General features: G+C 52.5%; 2 protein-coding genes across 3 annotated transcripts; both read left to right on the top strand.

Annotated features, from left to right (window-relative positions):
* The first annotated feature begins 1,123 nt into the window (after positions 1–1,123).
* On the top strand, positions 1,124–19,361 carry PRPF8 (pre-mRNA processing factor 8). The gene is made up of 43 exons (XM_058854033.1): positions 1,124–1,203; positions 1,334–1,443; positions 1,517–1,685; positions 2,388–2,552; positions 2,645–2,863; positions 3,567–3,779; positions 3,907–4,032; positions 4,109–4,214; positions 4,698–4,888; positions 5,068–5,187; positions 5,265–5,454; positions 5,629–5,748; positions 6,069–6,203; positions 6,314–6,443; positions 6,770–6,966; positions 7,073–7,279; positions 7,369–7,532; positions 7,830–7,956; positions 8,071–8,263; positions 8,620–8,807; positions 9,026–9,264; positions 9,771–9,917; positions 10,125–10,335; positions 10,423–10,539; positions 10,625–10,872; positions 11,057–11,236; positions 11,479–11,614; positions 12,187–12,356; positions 12,643–12,772; positions 12,931–13,077; positions 13,262–13,422; positions 13,955–14,146; positions 14,734–14,971; positions 15,198–15,326; positions 15,901–16,014; positions 16,128–16,301; positions 16,537–16,730; positions 17,015–17,254; positions 17,341–17,482; positions 17,655–17,795; positions 18,035–18,174; positions 18,325–18,527; positions 19,065–19,361. The coding sequence occupies exons 2-43, from the start codon at positions 1,344–1,346 to the stop codon at positions 19,217–19,219; spliced, it is 7,008 nt and encodes a 2,335-aa protein (XP_058710016.1). The 5' UTR covers positions 1,124–1,203; positions 1,334–1,343; the 3' UTR covers positions 19,220–19,361.
* Positions 19,362–19,399: 38 nt separating this feature from the next.
* Positions 19,400–23,564, top strand: RILP (Rab interacting lysosomal protein). Of its 2 annotated transcripts, XM_058854035.1 has the most exons (8): positions 19,400–19,679; positions 20,052–20,175; positions 20,604–20,725; positions 20,895–21,086; positions 21,474–21,637; positions 21,748–21,870; positions 22,255–22,338; positions 22,650–23,564. In XM_058854035.1, the coding sequence occupies exons 1-8, from the start codon at positions 19,443–19,445 to the stop codon at positions 22,804–22,806; spliced, it is 1,203 nt and encodes a 400-aa protein (XP_058710018.1). In that variant the 5' UTR covers positions 19,400–19,442; the 3' UTR covers positions 22,807–23,564. The 2 variants fall into 2 exon arrangements, with proteins under 2 accessions (XP_058710018.1, XP_058710019.1); XM_058854036.1 differs by lacking the exon at positions 22,255–22,338.
* Positions 23,565–24,041: the final 477 nt, after the last annotated feature.

Raw genomic sequence — 24,041 nt, forward strand, 5'->3', positions numbered from 1 at the left:
CCCACATTCCTGCTGTCACGTGGATGTCCTGTACCCTGAGCACACGGGGTTGGGGGGCCAGGGGAGCCTGGTTTGGGAGCCTCTTAATCCGCCGTGATTTTCCCACAGGGCTAAGGTGGGATAAGCAGTGGCTTTGCAGGTCACCGAGGTCGGGTGTGGGGATGCCCTGTGCTTGTCCATCCCCATGGAAAGTGCCACAGCCTCGGCTTGAAAGGTTTTGGGAAGGACTGGACCTCTCTATTCCCACCATATGGGGGACCAGAGGGCTAGAAGGAGCATCTCCATCAGGGAATAAATTGCTGGGGAGCAACGCCCCTGCCTGCCACCCAATCATCCCTGCTCAGCCCCATCCAATATCCCTCCAGAACAAACCCTTCTCCTCATGGGAGCCCCTACCCTGGCAAAACCCTAAGGCAAGAGCCTGCCCGGCTGCTGAGCAGCCCCAGCAACACACTGAAGCCACCTACAATGAGCTGGACCTCACATCTTCACAGATGCTGGGGAAACAGAGTGTTGGGGGCACCTGTGCTCCCAAGAGAGAGGCAGGAAGGGGGCAACGAGGTGGGTGGCTACTGCTGGGGGATATGGGGCCATAGTGTGGCCATGGGGGCAGTGGGGGTGAGGCATCACCGGGGCGCAGCATCCCCCTGCCTGCCAGGGGCACGGGAGCTGGCTGAGATGGGCTCAGCCCCACTGAGGGGATGTCCAGGCCCCGTGGGGGATGTCCCCTCGCTGCTCCACAAGGGACATTACCGGGATGTGTCCGGGATAAGCCCAAGATGTCCCCCTGAGGGCCTCCCCCGCCCCTACCACCCTTGGGGAGGGGGGGAGACGACCCGGCCCGGCGTGCCCCCTACAGCAGCGAGGAGTGAGCTGCGCCAGGCGCTGTCCAATCAGAGGCTGCGCCGCGCTGTCACCGCCTCCCCTCTCCGCCAATCAGAAGCAGCGAAGGGCGGGACAGGGGAAAGCGGGACACCAGACCGGAAGTGTGTGCCAGACACAACTTCCTCCCCTTTTCCGCCCTCAGTCTCGCCCCCGCCCCCTCCGCACTCTGATAGGATAATCCTGCTGTCTGTCAGACTTCCTGAAAGCTGATTGGACAGCCCGTGCTGTGAGTCCCGCCTACATCCGGGTCTCGCAGGCGCGGTAGCGACGGCGCGGGGCCGCCATTGTGGTGGGGGAGCGCGGGGGTCGCGGCTGCCGGTGAGGCCCAACGGGGAGCGGCGGGGCCGGGGTGGCCCCGGGGCGGGCGGGAGTGGCGGGGAAGCGACCGGCGGCGGCTTCGTCGTGGTCCCGTACCTCGCTCTGAGCCCTTCTCCACCCTCTCCGCAAGGTGCGTCGCCATGGCCGCCGTGTTCCCGTACCGCGGCGGCTGCGCCCCGGTGCCCAACCCGCTGGCGCCGCTGCCCGACTATATGTCCGAGGAGAAACTGCAGGAAAAAGGTGGGTACGGTCCCGGCACCCCAGATCCTCCACTGGGGACAAGGTTTGAGCCGCCGCCTCTGTGTCCCCGCAGCCCGCAAGTGGCAGCAGCTGCAGGCCAAGCGCTATGCGGAGAAGAGGAAATTCGGCTTCGTGGACGCGCAGAAGGAGGACATGCCCCCCGAGCATGTCCGCAAAATCATCCGCGACCACGGCGACATGACCAATAGGAAGTTCCGGCACGACAAGCGCGTCTACCTGGGGTAAGGGATCCCCGGCGTGTGGCACAGGGGGAGCTCAGAGCATCCGCCGCTGATAATCATTGAAAGGAGACACCATTCTCCAAAAGGGTCTGTTTGTAGCTCCGTGAGGATGCCCCGAGGCATCCGTGCAGAGGAGGATGAGCAAAAGGAGTTGTTACTTTGAAGTTATGAGAAAAAACTTTAGCCTGGATAATGCATCATGGAGGGGAAGGCCCCTTCTCCAAAGGGCTTTCAGTGTCAGTTGTAGCTCAGCCTGTTGCTGTGAGATATCGGTGCAAAAGAGCATCAGCAAAGGGAATTGTTGCTTCGAATTTACGAGAAAAAACATTCCCCTGCATAACACAGTGCCTTAGAAGGAGCTGGGGAGAGTATGAAATGCATTTTGCAAGATTGAAAAGCATCCTGAGTGATTCTTTGCTGTTTGGGTGTAGAGAGCTGTTTAGTGCACGTTGTGGTCTGCTGCAGTAACTTACCCATAAAAACTCCAGAAACTCACTTAAAAACTTCTGGTTTTGTTTGCAACGTTCTTGAAAGCCAGGCCACTAGAAAACCTTTCAATAGTACAAAGGTAGAGTGGGAAATGATGGATTTGCTTTTTGGGTCGGATGAGCAGCTTGCAGGAAGGAAAACTGCTAGGTTGTTGGGCTTGTGGCAGGTGGTTGGCTGTCCTTAAGATGCATGGCTGGGTGTTTTTCCTTGCAGTGCTCTGAAGTACATGCCCCATGCTGTGCTGAAGCTCCTGGAGAACATGCCCATGCCCTGGGAGCAGATCCGAGACGTTCCTGTCCTGTACCACATCACTGGCGCCATCTCCTTTGTCAATGAGATCCCCTGGGTCATCGAGCCTGTCTACATTGCCCAGTGGGGGTAGGTGCCTTCTGCTTCATCCAGGTGGAGCAAACCTTTTTGTATCCACCATAAAATCCCCCTGATTTTAACCTTCCTCTGCTTTCCTGCAGCTCCATGTGGATTATGATGAGGCGAGAGAAAAGGGATAGGCGTCACTTCAAGAGGATGAGGTTCCCCCCGTTTGATGATGAAGAGCCCCCTCTGGATTATGCTGATAACATCCTGGATGTGGAGCCCCTGGAAGCCATTCAGCTGGAGCTGGATCCAGAGGAGGATGCCCCTGTGCTGGACTGGTTCTATGACCACCAGCCTCTGAAGGACAACAGGAAGTACGTGGCTGTAGTGGCACAGTTCACTGGGAGAGGGGAAAAACAAACAACGCATGATATTGTTTGTGAATACCTGTACAGAGCAGTGTGTAACCTTTGTGTGATGTTGGTGGGGAGAGAAAAACCTTCCATCAACTGTGGGAGGGAAAACCTGAGTGTTGGAAAGCTGCATCTTTTGTTTGCAGGTTGCTCAGAGAAGCTGTGGCTGCCCTGTCCCTGGAAGTGATCAAAACCAAGTTGAATGGGGCTCTGAGCAACCTGTGATAGTGGAAGGGTTGGAACAAGATGAGCTTTAAGGTTCCTTCCAACCCAAACCATTCTGGGATTCTATGATTCAGCATCCATCCTCTGTCCAGGAGGCCTGTTACCCACTTACCTGCTAAAAGTGGTGTTTCTGATCATGCTGTCAAGCTAACAGCCTGCATTGTCTAGCTGGAATTTGAAACTGATACTTGCTAAATGTGCACAGATGTTCTGTGTCAGTTTGGACACAGAGGAGGAGAGGAACTGGAGCAGCCAGCATTTTCTGGGCAGGAGGAGTCCAGAGTGGTTTTAACAGTGCTACAGCCTTTTTTTTTCAGGCTAGAGACACCCATGTGTTACTTGTCCTTGATGAACGATGGGTGACAAAAGGTGTTTGGTTTTTCTGGTGCTTTGGTTGTGCTGTGGCTGTGTCTGGAGTGTCCATGCTCTGCTTTCCCAGGTATGTCAACGGCTCCACGTACCAGCGCTGGCAGTTCACCCTGCCCATGATGTCCACCCTGTACCGCCTGGCCAACCAGCTGCTCACTGACCTGGTGGATGACAACTACTTCTACCTGTTTGACCTGAAAGCGTTCTTCACCTCCAAGGCACTGAACATGGCCATTCCTGGAGGTCCCAAGTTTGAGCCCCTTGTCAGAGACATCAATCTTCAGTAAGTGTTTGGTTTAGGAGAGAGATAAGTGGTTGTCTAAGAAAGGGCTGATAGGATGTTTTCAGTCACAGATGTTTGTCTCTCTCACCCTGAATGCCTGCATAACAATTTCTTGTCTCACTTTAAGGGATGAAGACTGGAATGAATTTAATGACATCAACAAAATCATCATCAGGCAGCCCATCAGGACAGAGTACAAAATCGCTTTCCCGTACCTGTACAACAACCTGCCACACCATGTCCACCTCACCTGGTAAGTGCAGCAGCCTCCAGAGCCAGGAGAGGAGGGAAAGGCTGTCAGAGGCTCCAATGCATATTTTTTGTTGCAGGTATCATACTCCAAACGTTGTTTTCATTAAAACAGAAGATCCTGACCTCCCAGCTTTTTACTTCGATCCTCTGATCAACCCCATTTCACACAGACATTCTGTCAAGGTGAGTCACTGGGTTTACTGTGATAAACCCTGAGTGTGGAAAGAGGGGGTTTTAATATCTTGCTTCTGATAGCAGCACACAGATATTTCAGGAGAAGGCCCTAGCCCTTAGACAAAAAAAAGCCTCAGCTGTCATTTTAGTCTTCTACTTCTGGAGTTGCACAAAGTTGTCTCCTTTGGTTTCTGTAGAATAATTCCCAGTGTCTAATTAATACTGTTAGAGTCTTCTGACAGATTATTTATCTTTCTGGTTGCCTTTGTTGTATTCATGGAGCTGATGTCTCCCTGAAGTTACCTCCATAACACCTAACTCAGGGTCTGGTAGCCACAGTTTTCCTTGTTCAGTGCTTTTTGCTTCTCTCATGCTCAGTACATTCACACTTCTCCCATGAGAGCAAAGAGGTGATTTTTTTTTAACTTGCTTAACTCAGAAACTGAGCTGAAGCAACCAGGAAACACCTTGTGTGGTGCTTCTGTATTTCAGAGCCAGGAACCACTGCCTGATGACGATGAAGAGTTTGAGTTGCCAGAGTTTGTGGAGCCTTTCCTGAAGGATACCCCTCTCTACACTGATAACACAGCCAATGGCATTGCCTTGCTGTGGGCCCCACGACCCTTCAATCTGAGGTCTGGCAGGACCCGGAGAGCTCTTGACATCCCACTGGTCAAGAACTGGTGAGTTCAGTCCTGGGGGAAGGGCTGATGTAGTGATCATGACATTATTACCTTGTTATAATGAAAATGAAATAAAGGCATTATGGTAACTGGTTTCTAGAGATTTTATGAGAGTTTTTGGAGCCTTTCCTCTAAGGAATGTGAATTAGCTGAAGCTTTGGAGTGTGATTTATCCATAGGTACCGTGAGCACTGCCCAGCAGGACAGCCAGTCAAGGTGAGAGTCTCCTACCAGAAGCTCCTGAAATACTATGTCTTGAATGCACTCAAACACAGACCTCCCAAGGCCCAGAAGAAGAGGTGAGTGGGCTCTGTTCAGTGGGGAACTGCTGATCTCTGTAGGGGATTGAGCTGATTGTGGTCTCTGCTCTCTCCAGGTACCTGTTCCGCTCCTTCAAGGCCACCAAGTTTTTCCAGTCGACCAAGCTGGACTGGGTGGAAGTTGGCCTGCAAGTGTGTCGCCAGGGCTACAACATGCTGAACTTGCTGATCCACAGAAAGAACCTGAATTACCTTCACTTGGATTACAACTTCAACCTGAAGCCTGTGAAGACCCTCACCACGAAGGTATCAGTCCATGTGCTGTTGTACACAAGAGCAGAGTTTACATGAAGGTCATCGTGTAGCCAGTGAGGAAAGAGAGGCCACAGTGCCTCAGCTGCTCAGGTGTTGACCAAATTGGAGTTGTTTCACTCTTCTGTGACATTGTTACATAAATTCTGAATATTTTGTCTTATCCAGGAAAGAAAAAAATCCCGTTTTGGGAATGCTTTCCATCTGTGCCGAGAGGTCCTGAGGCTGACTAAGCTGGTGGTGGACAGCCACGTCCAGTACAGACTGGGAAATGTGGATGCATTTCAGGTAGGCTTTTTGGGTTTTTGTTTTCAAATGTGATAAGAGGAAGCTGAGAGAGGAGAATTGGAATATTTATTTTGTATGGGAAATAGTTTTTATGGGATGCACAAAGTTGCTGAATGTTGCAGTGTTACTGAGAAGAGGGGAAACAATGAAAATGTGCAGCATTGTTTGAAATTCTGCTTTTATGTTAGTTTATAAGAATTGATCATTGTCTGAGCCAGCATTAGGAGCTTTGTGTGGTCTGATACACTCTATCCAATAAACCTGGCTGCTGGAGGTGATGTCTGAGGTGCTGATTGTTATCCCTGTGTTCCATGTCTCAGCTGGCAGATGGCCTGCAGTACATCTTTGCCCACGTGGGTCAGCTCACGGGGATGTACCGGTACAAATACAAACTGATGAGGCAAATTCGAATGTGCAAGGACCTGAAACATCTCATCTACTACAGGTTTAACACAGTAAGTTCCACCTTTCCACATGGTACTGACCCCATGTAAACTGAGGAACAAGGGAGGGATTCTATAATGTCAATAAATGACTTGCTCTTGCCATGTCTTTGTTCTTTTAGGGGCCTGTGGGCAAAGGTCCTGGCTGTGGTTTCTGGGCTCCAGGCTGGAGAGTGTGGCTGTTCTTCATGAGGGGCATCACCCCACTGCTGGAACGCTGGCTGGGGAATCTGCTGGCCAGGCAGTTTGAAGGTCAGTACCCTGTAAATCCTGCATGTGGGAGGAGTGTGTGGTAAAGATTAATGCTGTTTGCTTGCCAGCTAGTTTTCTGTTCATACTGGTGGTCTTTATCCCTGCTCCATTGATGCACCAGTTCAGAGCTCTTTCAAGATCTGTGCCCCCAGAACAGATTCTAAATGGAAGTGGGATTTCCTGCTCCACAACCACTTAATCATCTACTCCAGACTCCTGGCAGTGTAATTTCTCCAGATACCCTGCACCTCCATGCACTCTTGAATCAGGAAGGAGAATCACTGCCCAGTGGTGTCAGAATTCCTGAAGGACTTTGCTTTTTCCAGGCCGTCACTCGAAGGGTGTCGCAAAGACTGTCACGAAGCAGCGCGTGGAGTCTCACTTTGACCTGGAGCTCAGGGCAGCTGTGATGCATGACATCCTGGACATGATGCCAGAAGGGATCAAGCAGAACAAAGCCAGAACCATCCTGCAGCACCTGAGTGAGGCTTGGCGGTGCTGGAAGGCCAATATTCCCTGGAAGGTAAATCTCTCTCTTGGCCTTTGGGTTCAATTCTAACATCACCCAAGCAGAGCTGCCCTTGGAACACTCCCATTCCTGCTTCCCTCAAGTTCCTGTCCCTCCCCAGGTGCCAGGGCTGCCAACTCCTATTGAGAACATGATCCTGAGGTACGTGAAGGCCAAAGCTGACTGGTGGACAAACACAGCTCACTACAACCGGGAGCGGATCCGCCGGGGAGCCACTGTTGACAAAACCGTCTGTAAGAAGAACCTGGGCAGGCTGACCAGACTCTACCTGAAAGCTGAACAGGAACGGCAGCATAATTACCTGAAGGTACTTCTGCTGTCCCTGAAATTGCCCAGGTTAATGCTGTTCTCATAGGGAAGCTTTCACTGATTAATTCTGGTGGTGTGGTTCTGCAGGATGGGCCTTACATCACTGCAGAAGAGGCTGTTGCTGTGTACACAACCACAGTGCACTGGCTGGAGAGCAGGAGGTTCTCTCCCATTCCCTTCCCCCCACTGTCCTACAAGCATGACACCAAGTTGCTGATCTTAGCCCTGGAGAGGCTGAAAGAAGCTTACAGGTAGGCAATGGGAAATGCTCTTGATCTTCAGGGGCACTGGGAAAGGCTCCTGGTTTGTTATCTGTTATTCCTGTGATGGAGGTTGGTGTAAAATTTACCCTGGTGGACTGGTAAAGCTGTTGGTTTTGGTACTGCCAATTTATCTGGGAGTTCTTATTGACTCTCACTTGGGCAAAACCACTGCCATGCTTTAAGTTTGGTGATGTGGACTGTGAGGATTTACAGGTTGAACAATATTATTCATCAGCCATCAGGCTGTTAGTGTGCAGGTGCTGAGCTGTTCTCCCTTGTTTTCAGTGTGAAATCACGACTGAATCAGTCACAGAGAGAGGAGCTGGGCTTAATTGAGCAGGCTTATGATAATCCCCATGAAGCTCTGTCCAGAATCAAGCGACATCTGTTGACTCAGAGAGCCTTCAAGGAGGTGGGTGAAAGCTCAGCCATGTTATGCTGCATTCAGAAGCTGAATGGCATAAAAACTGTGTTTTCTCTCAACTACCAGCCTCAGTTTTTCCCCCTCTTTTTTTTTTTTTAAAAGGTGGGAATTGAGTTCATGGATCTCTACAGCCACTTGGTCCCTGTTTATGATGTTGAGCCCCTGGAGAAGATCACAGATGCTTATCTGGATCAGTACTTGTGGTATGAGGCCGATAAGCGAAGACTCTTCCCTCCTTGGATCAAACCTGCTGACACTGAACCACCCCCACTGCTGGTGTACAAGTGGTGCCAAGGTCAGTGGGCTCTTGGATTCCATGCAGAAATTATTTTGGGGGGGAACCTGAGTCCTGTGAGTCCCCTTGGGAGCTGAATTTTTGTTCTGGCAATTCGCAGTCAGTAATTACAATCAGAGATGTATTTTGTAGGTTAATAGCTGTGTGTACTGTAGGAGTTGCAGTTGTGTATAGTGGAGGAGGACAACTTGCACAGCATTTATGGTTGATTAGAGTTTTCCTCCCATTTCTGGATAGACTGGAAGATCCAGAGTCTGAAAAATCAGGCATTGCAGGACTTAGGTTGGGTTCCTCTGCCCGATGGCTGCTTCTGTGCTCTGATGTGTCAGATAACACACCATTGTTTGTTCCCTCAGGCATTAACAACCTGCAGGATGTTTGGGAAACAAGTGAAGGGGAATGCAATGTGATGCTGGAATCTCGGTTTGAGAAGATGTATGAGAAGATTGACCTGACCTTGCTCAACAGGCTGCTGCGTCTCATCGTTGATCACAACATTGCTGACTACATGACAGCCAAGAACAACGTGGTGATCAACTACAAGGTGATGGTTGTTGTCAGGAAAGGGGGTTTGTGGTAAAAGGGACCCACGAGAGAGGAGGTTTTGGACCCTGTGGCAAAGAGGGAGCACAAGACTTGCCAAAGAAAAGTGATGAGGGAGTAAAAAAACCCTTCTGGGTCCCACTGAAGAACAGCTGCTCAGGTGAAAGGGTTCTGGTGTGTTGGGATGTGTTTTCTCACAATTCCTCTTCATCTCCTCAGGACATGAATCACACAAACTCCTATGGGATTATTCGTGGGCTGCAGTTTGCTTCCTTCATTGTCCAATACTATGGGCTTGTGATGGACCTGCTGGTGCTGGGCCTGCACCGGGCCAGTGAGATGGCTGGGCCTCCCCAGATGCCAAATGACTTCCTCAGCTTCCAGGACATTGCCACGGAGGTGGCCCATCCCATTCGCCTCTTCTGCAGATACATTGACAGGATTCACATCTTCTTCAGGTGAGATCTCTGGGGCCCTGCTTTCCTCAGGTCAACACAAAGGAAAGGGAGAATTAGGATGCTCCTGCTCCTGGCTTTTGTTCCTTTTGCTGTTGAAGATCAGGAATATTTGAATTGACAGCCTTCCCTGGATAACTGGATGCCCACATGGCTCCTCTTGCTTTATCAGTTTGCTTTTCTGCAGCTTCACTGGACAAATAGAAACACAACAATGTCAAGAAACATAAATGGCTAACAGAAATACAAAAATGCTTAATTGTTAGGGATTTGGTAAATCAGAGACTGGTAAAATAAGCCTTTCCTGTCTCTTCATGGAAAGATAACCCAAACCCTGAATTGCTCTGTGGTAATGAAATTCCCCCATCCATTGGAAGACACAAAAATGGAAAAGCTACCTTCAAACAGGCTGACAAACAGCTTTTCCTAATTAAACCCTTATCTTTCTGGCCAGACTAGTGTTGATCAGTCAACCATGTAATTCCAGATGCTTTTCTGTGCATTTCCAGATTTACAGCAGACGAGGCAAGAGACCTGATCCAGCGGTACCTGACAGAGCACCCAGACCCCAACAACGAGAACATCGTGGGCTACAACAACAAGAAGTGCTGGCCCCGGGACGCTCGGATGCGCCTCATGAAGCACGACGTGAACCTGTAAGTGCTGCAGCTGGGAAAGAAGTGGTAGGAAAAAGGGGAAAATCTGTGATAAATAACTGTTGGAGACTGACAGGTGCTGAGGATGAGATGTGAGAAATGAGGGGTCTGTGCTGAAATCCTGAAAAATCAGGGAAGCTCTGAGATCTTGCCCAGTTGTTATTTGGGTGAGTTATGATGTGTCACTGTGCACATCCTGTTTTCCAGTGGCCGTGCTGTGTTCTGGGATATCAAGAACCGTTTGCCCCGCTCGGTGACCACGGTGCAGTGGGAGAACAGCTTCGTGTCCGTGTACAGCAAGGACAACCCCAACCTGCTGTTCAACATGTGCGGCTTCGAGTGCCGCATCCTGCCCAAGTGCCGCACCAGCTACGAGGAGTTCACCCACAAGGACGGGGTCTGGAACCTGCAGAACGAGGTGGGCTGGGAGAGCAGTCCCTGGCTGGGATTTCCATGTGTTGGAGAGGGGCTCCCAGGAGGGAACTGATGGGTCTGTGCTCTCTAGGTCACCAAGGAGCGCACGGCTCAGTGCTTCCTGCGTGTGGATGATGAGTCCATGCAGAGGTTTCACAACAGAGTGAGGCAGATCCTCATGGCCTCTGGCTCCACAACCTTCACTAAGGTAAGGGGGGAGGGAGATCTATGACAGCTTTTAGCAGATTCTTGGGGAATGAGCCAGGAGCTGATCCTTTCCTTTCCCTTTCTAGATTGTCAATAAATGGAACACAGCTTTGATTGGCTTGATGACTTATTTCCGGGAAGCTGTTGTAAATACTCAGGAGCTTCTTGATTTGCTGGTGAAGTGTGAGAATAAAATCCAGACTCGGATCAAGATTGGCCTGAATTCCAAAATGCCCAGCCGTTTTCCTCCTGTGGTGTTCTACACCCCTAAGGAGCTGGGGGGGCTGGGCATGCTCTCCATGGGCCACGTTCTCATCCCTCAGTCTGACCTGAGGTGAGTTGTGCTGTTCTAATTCCTCCATGACTTGAGTATTCTCTTAGATGCTCTTTTTCCTAAAAATACTTTGAGAGTGCTAAACCATGCCATGGTACAGAGCTGTGTTGTCTTTACAGGAGCTCATGGCAGTGATCAGGGAAGTCCCAGTTCCTCCTACTTCATTCTTATCTCTTTGCTCCAGGTGGTCCAAGCAGACAGATGTTGGCATCACTCACTTCCGCTCAGGAATGAGTCATGAGGAGGACCAGCTCATCCCAAATCTGTATCGTTACATCCAGCCATGGGAGAGTGAATTCATCGACTCTCAGAGGGTGTGGGCAGAGTATGCCCTGAAACGACAGGAGGCTATAGCCCAGAACAGGTGTGTGTCCATGTGTGGGAGGACAGGCAGCAGTGGGAAGTTTTATGCTGTCTGGGGATTTTGGAGACCTTGCTGGCCCTGTGGTATCTGCAGTGCTGTTCCCTTACCTCTACATTTGGCATTTTAGTGTCCCCTGCCAGAGCCCTGAGCTCTGTGTCATTTCTGTCATCTCATCAGCTGAACTACTCATTAATGCATTGCTGTAAATTGAGAGGTGACAAAGTGTGGGGATTTGTTTTCAGGCGTCTGACACTGGAGGACCTGGAGGACTCGTGGGACAGGGGAATTCCTCGGATTAACACCCTTTTCCAGAAGGACCGGCATACTCTGGCCTATGATAAAGGATGGAGAGTCAGAACTGACTTCAAACAGTATCAGGTACTGACAGGGAATTTCTCTTCACCTGAATGTGACCTTCATATACTTGTTCCACACAAAGTCCTTTTACCTTGCATTATTGCAGATGCACTTCTGTCTCTCTGCTGCAGAAAGAATTTACAGTCTTATGTTGGGACTGGTAGAGGCTACTTGGAACCAAATGCTCCAGGATTTGTAGCTATCCCCTTTTGAATCATTTGGATAGATTGCAGTGTATTGCAGAAAAGCACAATAAACACAACTACATATTACAGAATCAGTTCTGGAGAGAGAAAAATAATTACCCCAAAACAAACATTCCAAAATAATTTTAGTAACAGTGGAATAATTTGTTATTTAAAGCCTTTAATGATAGCTCTGTAGAAGGCCAGTCCCTGAAAGATAAAAATATCACCTGAGGTTCCACCCAGTGTGAATTGCAGAGTGGTACTGACAGAACTCGTGTTGTAGAAGAGCTGTGTCCTCCAGCACTGAGGGCATGAGGCTTTTCACCTGTTCACTGGCCATCAGCGTGGTGTTGGTTCCTACAGTTAGTGCAGGCAGGTGAATGATCTGCTGGCTGTTGTCTCCAGGTGCTGAAGCAGAACCCGTTCTGGTGGACACACCAGCGCCACGATGGCAAGCTCTGGAACCTGAACAATTACCGCACGGACATGATCCAGGCTCTGGGCGGGGTGGAAGGGATCCTGGAGCACACACTCTTCAAGGGCACCTACTTCCCCACGTGGGAGGGTCTCTTCTGGTAAGAGGAACTTTGATATGGGCTCTGGGCTTAGGCTGTGCTGATTCTGTTGAGTTTCTGCTGGTTTTCAATGGTCACTTGAGAGCGTTGTGTAGTTCAGTTGTGAGGGCACCTGCGAGGGAGCTACAGCTCAACTTCTTGCAAATCCATGGAAATTTCTTGGCATCAAACAACCCTCCCAGCTCATGGCTGATCCCTGTCTCTGTTACAAGTGACACATGGCATCAGAGATAAGAGACATCTCATTCAATTGAATCTAATGCAGCTGATGGTCTGCTCTCTCTAGGGAGAAGGCCAGTGGCTTTGAGGAGTCCATGAAGTGGAAGAAGCTGACAAATGCCCAGAGATCGGGTTTGAACCAAATTCCAAACAGAAGATTCACTCTCTGGTGGTCTCCTACCATTAACAGAGCCAATGTAAGTACCTGGTGTTTGTCTCTCTAGGAGCAGACACCACTTTTCCACTTAGAACATCTCTTACAGAGGTACTAAACCTCCTTAACAGGAGATGCTCAATTTTTCAAGTTTCCTCAGTTGTGCTGTTGTGTGTTCTCACAGCTGCTTTTCCTTTGCAGGTGTATGTTGGATTCCAGGTGCAGCTGGATTTGACAGGGATCTTCATGCATGGCAAAATCCCCACGCTGAAGATTTCCCTCATCCAGATTTTCCGAGCTCACTTGTGGCAGAAGATCCATGAGAGCATTGTCATGGATTTGTGTCAGGTGAGCAGTGTGAGCTTGGTTTGTTTCTGTGCCCTTTTGGAGCAGGACCAGTCTTCCTCCAGCAATTTTTTCAGAGAAAGGGAAGAAATGGAAAGTGGAATTTTCCTGACTGCCTCAGTGTTGAGGATAGATTCTTTATCTGTGTTTCTTGAATGCATCTCATCTTTGACTGCCTTTTCCCCAGGTGTTTGATCAAGAGCTGGATGCTCTGGAGATTGAGACAGTGCAGAAAGAGACAATCCATCCCAGGAAGTCCTACAAGATGAATTCCTCATGTGCAGATATCCTTCTCTTTGCTTCCTACAAGTGGAATGTGTCACGTCCATCCTTGCTGGCAGATTCCAAGTGAGTTTCCCTTTTCCCTCTCCTCAGTCTCCCTGCAGAGCAGAGCTGCTGAGCCTGTCATCCAGAGCCTCTGTGTCTCTTGGGCACCTAGAGGACACTGGAGAGCGTGTCCAGCACAGGGTTTGTTTGGCCAGGTGGTTGCAGTGCCTCCTGGCACTGCCTTCTGCAAAACACCAGCACTGCTCCTGTTCTCTCCTCTGGGTGAACCTTTCCCTGAGGGGTTGGAGGTTCTTCTGGAAACCTGACAAAGCTGAGCTGGCCCAGGGCCAGAATCTGGAGTGAGTTGTCACTGAATCCTCACCAGACAGTCCCTGGGGGAGATGACCCTCATGACTACACAGCAGTGGACTCACTGCTGCTTTGTTTAAACCTTTCAACAGCCTCTGCATTCACTGCTGTGTGAGGAGAACAGTAGAGTCCCTTTCCAGGGTGGAATGTGGATATGAGCTGGCTGCAGTGTCCAGGCTTGGTGGCAGTTACTGCAGTAGAATATTGTGCAAGATGAACTTGTTGTGGCTTGCTTTCTCCTCAGGGATGTGATGGACAGCACCACCACCCAGAAGTACTGGATTGACATCCAGCTGCGCTGGGGCGACTACGACTCCCACGACATCGAGCGCTACGCCAGGGCCAAGTTCCTGGACTACACCACAGACAACATGAGCATCTACCCCTCTCCCACTGGGGTGCTCATTGCCATTGATCTGGCCTACAACTTGCACAGGTGAGAGCTGCACCTTCTGTAGTTTCTCTTCTAGGGTTGGAATTGGTAGTTTGAGGGTATTCTCTCAGTGCATCTCCAGACTGGGTTGTATTCCAGGCAGGAGGCTGAGAGGAGAAGGCAGAAGCTGGAGATGTGCAGTGAGTGGGATAAGGCATCTCAGGTTGCCCAGTTTTGCTCAATACTAGTGGCTTAGTTCCCCCAGTTCATTAATAATTTGTTTCTTAGGCTATTTCTGTCAGACTGTTGTTGTAGCTGAAGGAAAGGCCATGTTTCAAAGCCCCTACAGGTGGGGACAGCTATTTCTCACTGGAAACTAGGGGGAAAACCAGAAATCAGTTCTCAGTGTTTTTGTTAGAGAAGGTGCAGCTTTTCTGGGACTGCTGCATGTGTGTGCTGTGGCTTCCCACTGAGGGGGTATAGGGAAAAGCCATAGGTGACTGTCTCCCAGGGCCATTACAGAAGTCACACTACAGTACAAAGCTGTATTTTCAGCAGGTGGAAAGGGGCCTGGCTGCTGCATGGAAGGACTTGAGCGGGGCTGTTGCTTCTTCAGGTCTAATGGTAACAACTTCTGTTTGTTTCTTCAGTGCTTATGGGAACTGGTTCCCTGGGAGCAAACCTCTGATCCAGCAGGCCATGGCCAAAATCATGAAAGCAAACCCTGCCCTGTATGTGTTGAGGGAACGAATCCGCAAAGGGCTGCAGCTCTACTCCTCAGAGCCCACAGAACCCTACCTGTCCTCCCAGAACTATGGGGAGCTCTTCTCCAACCAGATCATCTGGTTTGTGGATGACACCAACGTGTACAGAGTCACCATCCACAAGGTGAGGCCAGAGGGGTGTCCCAGGGAAAGGACTGAATGGGGTGGAGGTTTCCTTGCATGATGGAAATCTGGGACATTGGACATGGACTCAGATTTTTGCAGTGTGCACAGAGCAGCTCTTACATTTCCCACTCAGCTCCTGCTCAAAGCACAGAGTTAGCTCTTGTGTAAAGGTGTGGGTGGGCTCCATTTATCTCCCTGAACTTGTGACTCTCTTGTTTCCTCAGACTTTTGAAGGGAATTTGACCACAAAACCCATCAATGGAGCCATTTTCATCTTCAATCCCAGAACTGGACAGCTCTTCCTGAAGATCATCCACACATCTGTGTGGGCAGGACAGAAGCGTCTGGGACAGGTAGGGCCTGGCTGTGCCTTGGGTGTGAACTGGGGGTGGGCTCTGACAGCTTGGGACACTCCATTGAGCAGAAAACATCACAAAGATCTTCATCATCCTGCCTCTTAATGAGTTTGGATCTCCAAAGTGCAAGTGGTCAGGCAGGCAAGATCATGGGATATAAAAGTGGGAGAACACAGGCGTTGCTGCTGCAAGGATTTTGAGGCTCTGAGGTGTTAAGACCCCACGTCACCAAGCAGAGCTTGAGGAACACTGCTGTGCTCCTCGTTACACAGATGACTCTGCACTTGGCTGTACATCCAGTGCAGTGAGGAAACTCAGGTGGCAAATCCAGGGAGGTGGAGTAGGCAGCTGTTTTTTTCCAAGCCACTCAGGAGTAACTGAGCTCCAGGAATGGGAACTGCCCTCTGTGATCAGTAAGGAGGAAATGCTGGGCCTTGTCACTGATCTGGAACAAACCATAAATTCCAGTCGTATTTTTAGAATTTGGTTTGCGTCCCTCTGGTTCCCAGAGACATGGAGACATCACTGGGGAGCAGGGGGATATTTCTCTAACCCTGCTGTTCTTCTGTAGCTGGCCAAGTGGAAGACTGCTGAGGAAGTGGCTGCCTTGATCCGATCCCTTCCCGTGGAGGAGCAGCCAAAGCAGATCATAGTGACACGGAAGGGCATGCTGGACCCACTTGAGGTAAGGATGCAGCTCTGTGAGGATGTGTAAAATCTGTGGGAGATAACAGGATAGTTCTGTGTCCTGTGATGTTCTGCAGTAGTTGTGAGCTAATTCTTCTTGATAAACACCAGGTGCACTTGCTGGATTTCCCCAATATTGTGATCAAAGGCTCGGAGTTGCAGCTGCCCTTCCAGGCCTGTCTGAAAGTGGAGAAGTTTGGTGATCTCATCCTGAAGGCCACTGAACCCCAGATGGTTCTCTTCAATCTCTATGATGACTGGCTGAAAACCATCTCTTCCTACACAGTAAGCACAAATGTGTCTCCTGCATTTTGCTTTGCTGCTGATAAATGAGGCAGGAACCAGGGCCTCAGATAGCCCTGATGATTTGTTTGGGAGCACTTGGCTCTGAATCTGCCTGGATTTTCCTTTAGATGGATTTCCCTGGTAGTTCCCATGTGCTCAAGCAGAGGAATGCTGTACTAGGGCCTTATACATTTCATTTTCTTCTTTCTAACTCCATATTCTTTTCACTTCCAAGGCATTCTCCCGTCTGATCCTGATTCTCCGGGCGCTGCACGTGAATAATGATCGAGCCAAAGTCATCCTGAAGCCAGACAAGACAACCATCACAGAGCCTCACCACATCTGGCCAACCCTGACAGATGAGGAGTGGATCAAGGTGGAGGTGCAGCTGAAGGATCTCATCCTTGCTGACTATGGCAAGAAGAACAAGTAAGATATAATCCTGACAGCCTTTCCTTCCTGCCCTAAAGGCTGTGGCCAAGGGCCTTTGTCAGTGCACTCTAAACTCTGTAGGGAATTTGGTTGTTATTAATAACTGGCTGGTAAGACAGATAAAAATGTCTGTATCAAATCTTTGAGCATCACGTGATCATGGCCCCTCTTTTGTTTAAAAAGTTGTGGTTTAATTTTTTCATAGTGCCCAGTGTTCTGAAGGTGAGAAGGCTCCAGAATGTATTTTGAAATGCCTGACTTGGGTGACTTTTCTCTTCCAGCGTGAACGTTGCATCCCTGACCCAGTCAGAGATCCGAGACATCATCCTGGGCATGGAGATCTCTGCCCCATCCCAGCAGAGGCAGCAGATTGCAGAAATCGAGAAGCAGACCAAGGAGCAATCGCAGCTGACGGCCACGCAGACCCGCACAGTGAACAAACACGGGGATGAAATCATCACCTCCACCACCAGCAACTACGAAACACAGACCTTCTCCTCCAAGACTGAGTGGAGGGTCAGGTAGGAAGGCAGGAAGGGGTGGTGGAAAGGGTTGGAATGCTGAGGGAGGATCTGTGCCCCCTCTGATCACGGTCTCCTCCTTACAGAGCGATTTCTGCTGCCAACCTCCACCTGCGGACAAACCACATCTATGTCTCATCTGATGACATAAAGGAGACAGGTTACACCTACATCCTTCCCAAAAACGTGTTGAAGAAGTTCATCTGCATCTCAGACCTGCGGGCCCAGGTGAGTGTGCAGGGAGTTTGTTACAGTTGTGCCCCACTCAGACACACCAGGGAGAAACTCCTGGTGAAGGGCTGGGAACCTGCTGTGGTTTGTCCATGTGAATCCCTCTGCTGCTCTCCTCAGTTACACAGAGATCTCTTCTAGCCTTCTAAGGCAGGTGTTTGTGTTTTAGATTGCAGGTTACCTGTATGGAGTGAGCCCTCCAGACAACCCCCAGGTGAAGGAGATCCGGTGCATTGTGATGGTGCCCCAGTGGGGGACACACCAGACCGTGCACCTGCCAGGGCAGCTGCCACAGCACGAGTATCTCAAGGTGAGTTGAGGTTCAGCTGCCAGGATGGATGGGAGGTCAGTAAAAAGGACCTGAGGTGGTGGAGCAGCTTCCCTTGGTGTTCTGTAGTTATAGGATTGAAAGGGCTCAATCTGAAAGCAAACCTGATTGAGATCATGTGAGGGGGAAGCCTGTAATTTCTGTATCCTTTTTGCCAGGCCTCAAAGTGGTCTCATTTTAAATGGTTTTGATTTTTCTCTAAACCACTCTCTTTTTGCCAGGAAATGGAACCCCTGGGATGGATTCACACCCAACCAAACGAGTCCCCTCAGCTCTCACCGCAGGATGTCACCACCCACGCCAAGGTCATGGCTGACAACCCCTCCTGGGATGGGGAGAAGACCATCATCATCACCTGCAGGTGAGGGGCAGGGAGGCTTCCAGTGCCCCTCTGAGGGGGAGTGTTGCTGCAGAGCTGGGGAACTCAAAATAAAATTGGCAGAAAGGGAGTGTTGGCTCATTCCTCCTGTGCCCCAGGTGAGTCTGACTTGCCTCATGTCTCCTTTCTTAGTTTCACCCCTGGCTCCTGCACGCTGACAGCCTACAAACTGACCCCGAGCGGGTACGAGTGGGGCCGGCAGAACACGGACAAAGGGAACAATCCCAAGGGTTACCTCCCCTCCCACTACGAGAGGGTGCAGATGCTCCTGTCCGACCGCTTCCTCGGCTTCTTCATGGTCCCAGCTCAGGGCTCCTGGAACTACAACTTCATGGGTGAGCTGGCCTGGGGAGGGAAAAAGAGGTGGTGTGAGGAGCTTGGGGAGGAGGGAATAGCTTCCTCAGAGTGGTGGGCAGGGATACCAGCACTTGTGCCCTGAGCTTTCCTTAGTACCAGCACTGGGATGTCAGTTCAATGATTTTTTTGGTGGCTAGAGAGGAAAAATAGATTCCCATGTCTGTCTGGATTGTTGTGCATGGTCTATCGCCACTGAATAATTAATCCCTGTCAGGCAGAAGAGATAATGGAAAATGCAAGAGAGAAGGTGTTCCCAGTAGGAAGGTCCTGGTATCGTGAACACCACGGGCAGTTGGAGAAGGGGCCAGGAAATGAGAGTGACAGAACACTTGACTAGCATAAAAGGACTATAAATCTCTTGAGGGGTGGAACACAAAGAGGGATGATTTTGTGGGTTTAGAACTCTCTCTCCTGGCATGGAAATGGCTATAGAAGGGTGGAGGGCTTTGTTAGGCTCCCGAAGGATGGAGGAGGCAGAAGGGCTGTTCAGGTGCATGACGCTCCCACTTTTCCAGGTGTCCGCCACGACCCCAACATGAAGTATGAGCTGCAGCTCGCCAACCCCAAGGAGTTTTACCACGAGGTCCATCGCCCCTCTCACTTCCTCAACTTCGCGCTGCTGCAGGAGGGGGAGGTTTACTCTGCCGACCGCGAGGATCTCTATGCCTAAATCCTTCCCGCGCCCCTCTTAGTACTGTTGATATTCAACAGCGTGTTCGTGTGCTCCACTGCCCCCCGCTCGCCCCCCTTTCACCCCGCGCGTTGTTGTGTTTGCCCCACTTTAAATCTCAATAAATTTTGTACGACCGGGAGTGCGGGCGGTGCGGTCCCGCCTCGGGGGCGGCCCCGGACGGGGCGGGCCGGGCCGGGCCGGGCGGAGCGTGCGCGGGGCGATGGCGGAGCCGCTGTGGCGAACGCCGCCGGCCCGGCTGGCCCCGCCGCACGTCTATCGCATGGCGGGGGCGCTGGGCGCCGAGCTGCGCCGCCTCTCCGCCCGCTTCGGGCCCGACGCCGTGGCCGGGCTGGTGCCGCCCGTGGTGCGGCTGCTGGAGCTGCTGGAGGCGCTGGTGGCCCCGGCGGGCGCTGAGGGGGAGGCGCCGGCGGCGGCGGTCGGGCCGCGGGAGGCGGAGGTGAGCTGGGAGCTGCGTGTCCTGTGGGGACGGTGCCGAGCCGGCTGTTCTCTTTTCCCGGGGAACGCGGCCCGGGCGGGTGTTCCCTTTCCCAGGGGATGGCTCCGACCCCGCTGCTCCCTTTCCCAGGGGATGGCTGACCCTGTTGTCCCCCATCCCGTGAGACGGCTCTGATCTCCCTATCCCTGCTCCCTGGTGTGGATCTGACCCGGCTGTCCCCCATCCTTTGGGATAGCTCCCATCTGGCTGGCCCCGTTGTCGCCCTTTCCGGGGTGGTGGCACTGTCCCCACTGTCCCCAAGCCCTGGGAAGCCTCTGGGCTGGCTGTCACCGTGGGCTGGAGCAGCGCTGACCCGGCTGTCCCGTCCCGCAGGGCCCGGAGCAGAGGCCGTGGGAGGCCGAGTGCCGGGAGCGGGCCCTGCGCGGCCGCCTGGCCTGCCTGGAGGAGCAGAACCGCCAGCTCCTGGGGCAGCTTGCGGAGAGCCAGTCCCAGGAAGGTGGGTGTCCCAGGGGGTTTGGGGTCCCCTGATGCCACACGGTGTCCCTGTGGAGTGGCAGGCTGGGTGCAGGGCTGAACCTGCTCTGCTGGAGCCTGGAATGCTGCTCTCCTTTCCCTCCCCTTGGAGGCCTGTCCCAGCAGGGAGCGCAGGCATTACCTTGTTCTGCAAATCTCAGGGATCCCGAACCTCCAGAGCACCTTGAAAGCCCCCAGGAGGGTGGTGGAGGCAGGCACAGGGCGTGGGCTGCTGTGCAAACACAAGGATGTGTCAAGAATGGTCTAAAACTCTCAGTTCCCTTCTTTCCACTGTTCCCACTGTGAGATTACCAGGAATAAGTCAGATTTTGCAGAAACACTCAGGAACTTTGTAGCGTTGTGGGCTTGGGGGAGCCCCTGGGGACTCCCTCTCCTGTCCACCCGTCTCAGACAGCACGGCACGGAAGGAGCGGGAGGTGATGCTGCGGCTGAAGGAGGTGGTGGACAGGCAGAGGGATGAGCTTCGTGCCCAGGCCCATGAGATCGTCTGCAAGAGCCGGGACACGGAGGCGGTGAGGGCGTGGGAGCTCAGGGGTGTGGTGTGCCAGGGGCTCGGGGACCTGCTTTCATGTCACATCCCCCCCGGGCTGTGACAGCTGCTGAGCCTGCTGGGGCGGGTGGGTGGCACTGATGTCCCTGGGTGGGGACACTGCTCACCTTTGGCTGCCCTGGGCCCTCCAGCTGCAGGAACAGCTCCATCGCTTCATGGCCATGAACGAGGAGCTGCGGCACAAGGTGGCTGTGGTGCAGGCCCAGCTCAGGAGTGCTCTGGAGCAGAAGTCAGACCTGGAGGCTGCGATGCTGCAAAGCCGGAGGGAAATGAGCAGGAGGAGCAGGACAGCCCTGGAGAGCCAGCGGCCAGAGCCTGCTGCGGTGAGTCTGAGCTGTGGCCTCACTGCTGCTGGGCATCACCACGTTCCCAGCCTGGTGAGGAGGTTTTGGCACACCCAGATGTGGCTACTCAAGGAAACCCCACAGCTGAAAACTGAGCACTGTGGTGTCTGCAATGCCAGTAACACTTCTCTGTAAAAGCTGTTATGGGTGCAGCAAGATGAGGTGGCAGGAGTTAAAAGTAGATGGGACACAGAGGATGAGGAGGGTTTGCCATGTGTGGTTATGGGCAGTGGTTGCTGGCTGAGATTCAGCCAGGATGGGGACATTCCTGGGACTTTTCCATTTTTGCCTGCATGTGCACCCAGCTTTTGAGTGGAGGTTTTGAGGTCTCTGCTTGCCTGCTGACTCTCCTTCCATCCCCTCCAGGAGGCAGCCCTGTCACCCTCAGAGGAGCCACAGCACCAGGATGGGGACAGGAGCTCTGCTCACTGCTGCTTCTCCAAGGAAGAGCTGCAGCAGATCCTGCAAGAGAGGAATGAGCTCAAGACCAACCTGTTCTTGGTGCAGGAGGAGCTGGCCTATTACCAGAGGTGAGTTCTCTCCCTGCAGCCACCCCTGGCCCACCAGAGGCTGCTCCCACCACAGTCAGGGCAGAATCTTCCCCAGGCTCTTGGTTAACCAGCTGGCTGCTTTTTGCCAGGGAGCTGCTGAACGAGGAGAGAATTCCCAGCTTCTTCTTGGATGCAATGAAGTCAAATATTAAAAAACAGAGGAAAAAAATCAGAGCCAAAATGCTGGGAACGGCAGAGGAGTCAGCGAGCAGGTGAGTCAGGCTGGGTGCTGGGATCCTCCCGTGCAGGGTGGGTGCTGCCTGGCCTGCTCCAGTGTCTCCATGTGTGTGATGCCCTGGATTGGAACTTGCCTAAACCCAGAACTGCCTCCTCCTTCCAGAGATCAAAGGTTTGATGTCTGCAGTTGATATGCTGCTCTGGCATAGCTGTGCCACCGGGGCTGGGCTTTGTGCTGCAACTCATGTGTCCTTGTCACCAGTCAGGCATGGCCTGGCCAAATGCCACTTGTCCCTTCACGCATGTGACAAAAGGGAGGCGAGGTGGTGGCACTGGGAGCACTGGACAAACTCCAGGGTGGCTCCAGCACTTGCTGCTGTGGCTCAGTGCAGGTTTACCTCCGTTTCTTTGTGCTGCAGCGATGAAGAGGAGGGCTCCTGGCTCCCAGGTCATGGCACAGACTGTGTGGATGCTCAGCCTCCAGAATCCAAAATTAGGAGCTTGTAAGTTTGCTCCTGTGCTGGTAGGGATGGGAGGCTGTGCCAGTGGAGAGGTTTGGGGCTTGGCTGGGACCTGGCACCTGTTGAGCTTGGATCTGATGGGAACAGAGACAGCAGGCTGGTGCGGGGCTGGCAGGGACGCTGACAAAACAGGGGTTGCTGTTTTAGGAGGATCTGCCTTGTCCTGGGTGCCACACGCTCCCAGGGCCCACAGCCAGGCTGTGTCCTACTGCCACCACCACAGAGGGAGGCTGGGATTCCACATCTTCCCTGGGGATGTTCTCCCTCACAGTCCTTATCTGCTCTCTCTGCAGTTTTGGGCTGTGGTATCAGGGCAGCAGCAAAGACGCTGCCACATCCAGCTGCTCCGGAACCTGGGAAATCATCGACTCGCTGGACACGCAGCCAGAGCCAGAGGGAGAGAGCAAGGCAGGGTCCAGCTCCCCTGACAGAGCCATGGCACCACTCTGACCGCACGTGAACGGGAGCAGGGTCTGTCCTCGCAGCAGAACTTCCTGGATCCTCTTCTTCCAGTGGCTTCAAGAGCAGCATGGCAGCCCTGGCGCTTCACTGTGCCGTGGTGGTGGCAAAGCCACAGCGTGGGCAGATTCCACTGGGACACTTGGATGTGAGCTGCCAGCCTGGCATGGGACAGCTCAGCACCTCTGGGCACCTCTGCCCACCAGAACCCTTTCACTGTGCCCATAGCTTAGCTACAGAGGGGCCCTCACAGCTGTGCCCCCTCCCCACTGCTCCCTGCTTGCAGATCAGCGTGGTGGGGGTCTGCACCCTCTTCCTGCTCCACACCCCAAAAGCGATCTTCCCATCCACTGGTGGCTCTTTGCAAACCTCTCTGCTCACAGCCCAGGATTCCGTTGCCCCATCCTGCTCTGTGACGGTGTTTGACCTCACTCCTTTCTGTCTGTACCTCCCCAATCCCTGCAATGTGAAGGTCCAGTTGGGGTCACCACACGGCTGGGAGGGGCTGAGCACACTGCACTGGGTGTCCAGGTGCTCCTGTGGCTGGGAGCCATCAGGATCAGCACCACCAGGGCCACTCCTGCACTTCTCAGGCATGGGGTGAAGCAGTTTTGTACTGGGACCTCTTCCTGCCACCTCTGGGACCTGGCAGACTGGAACAATCCTTGTGTTGATGGGGGCGAGTCGGTCCCCTCAGATCAGCTACTTTCTACCTTTAATTTGGAAATAAATCAGTCTCTTGTTTCTCCTGTGGGGTTCTGGCTGCAGCCTGTGCTCTCTGCTTGGGAAGGGCTGGGTGATGCTCCCAGGTTTGCCTCACCCTTCTCTTCTTCAGGCTGAGTCCCTTCTGGTGAGTCAGCTGTGATGGGGAGGGGGCTCCAGGGTGGTGATCCCACAGTGCTGGGCATGGAGGAGTTAATTCCTGCATGGCCAAGGAGAGCACTGTGCTTCCAACCGGGAGCCCCCCCTTCCTCCTCAGCTGAGCTGGCCTTGGGTAGGAAAAAGGTGTTTCCTGTGCATCTGCTGACACAAAGCTCCTGGGGACGTGGCGAGGTGGGAGAGTGGCCAGCAGCCCCACAAAGGCCAATGTAGGTCAAGCTGTGTTGCCGTGGGGGACATGGAGACCCCTCCTCTGAGCTCCTGCCAGGGGCTGGCAGTGCCATGGGGTGGCTCATGAGGATTGAGGCAGGGGGTGGCACTGGACCCGTTGTTTGGGTTGGGGGGGA

This window comes from Poecile atricapillus, chromosome 21 (genome assembly GCF_030490865.1).
Source record: "Poecile atricapillus isolate bPoeAtr1 chromosome 21, bPoeAtr1.hap1, whole genome shotgun sequence".
NCBI classification, from domain to species: domain Eukaryota; kingdom Metazoa; phylum Chordata; class Aves; order Passeriformes; family Paridae; genus Poecile; species Poecile atricapillus.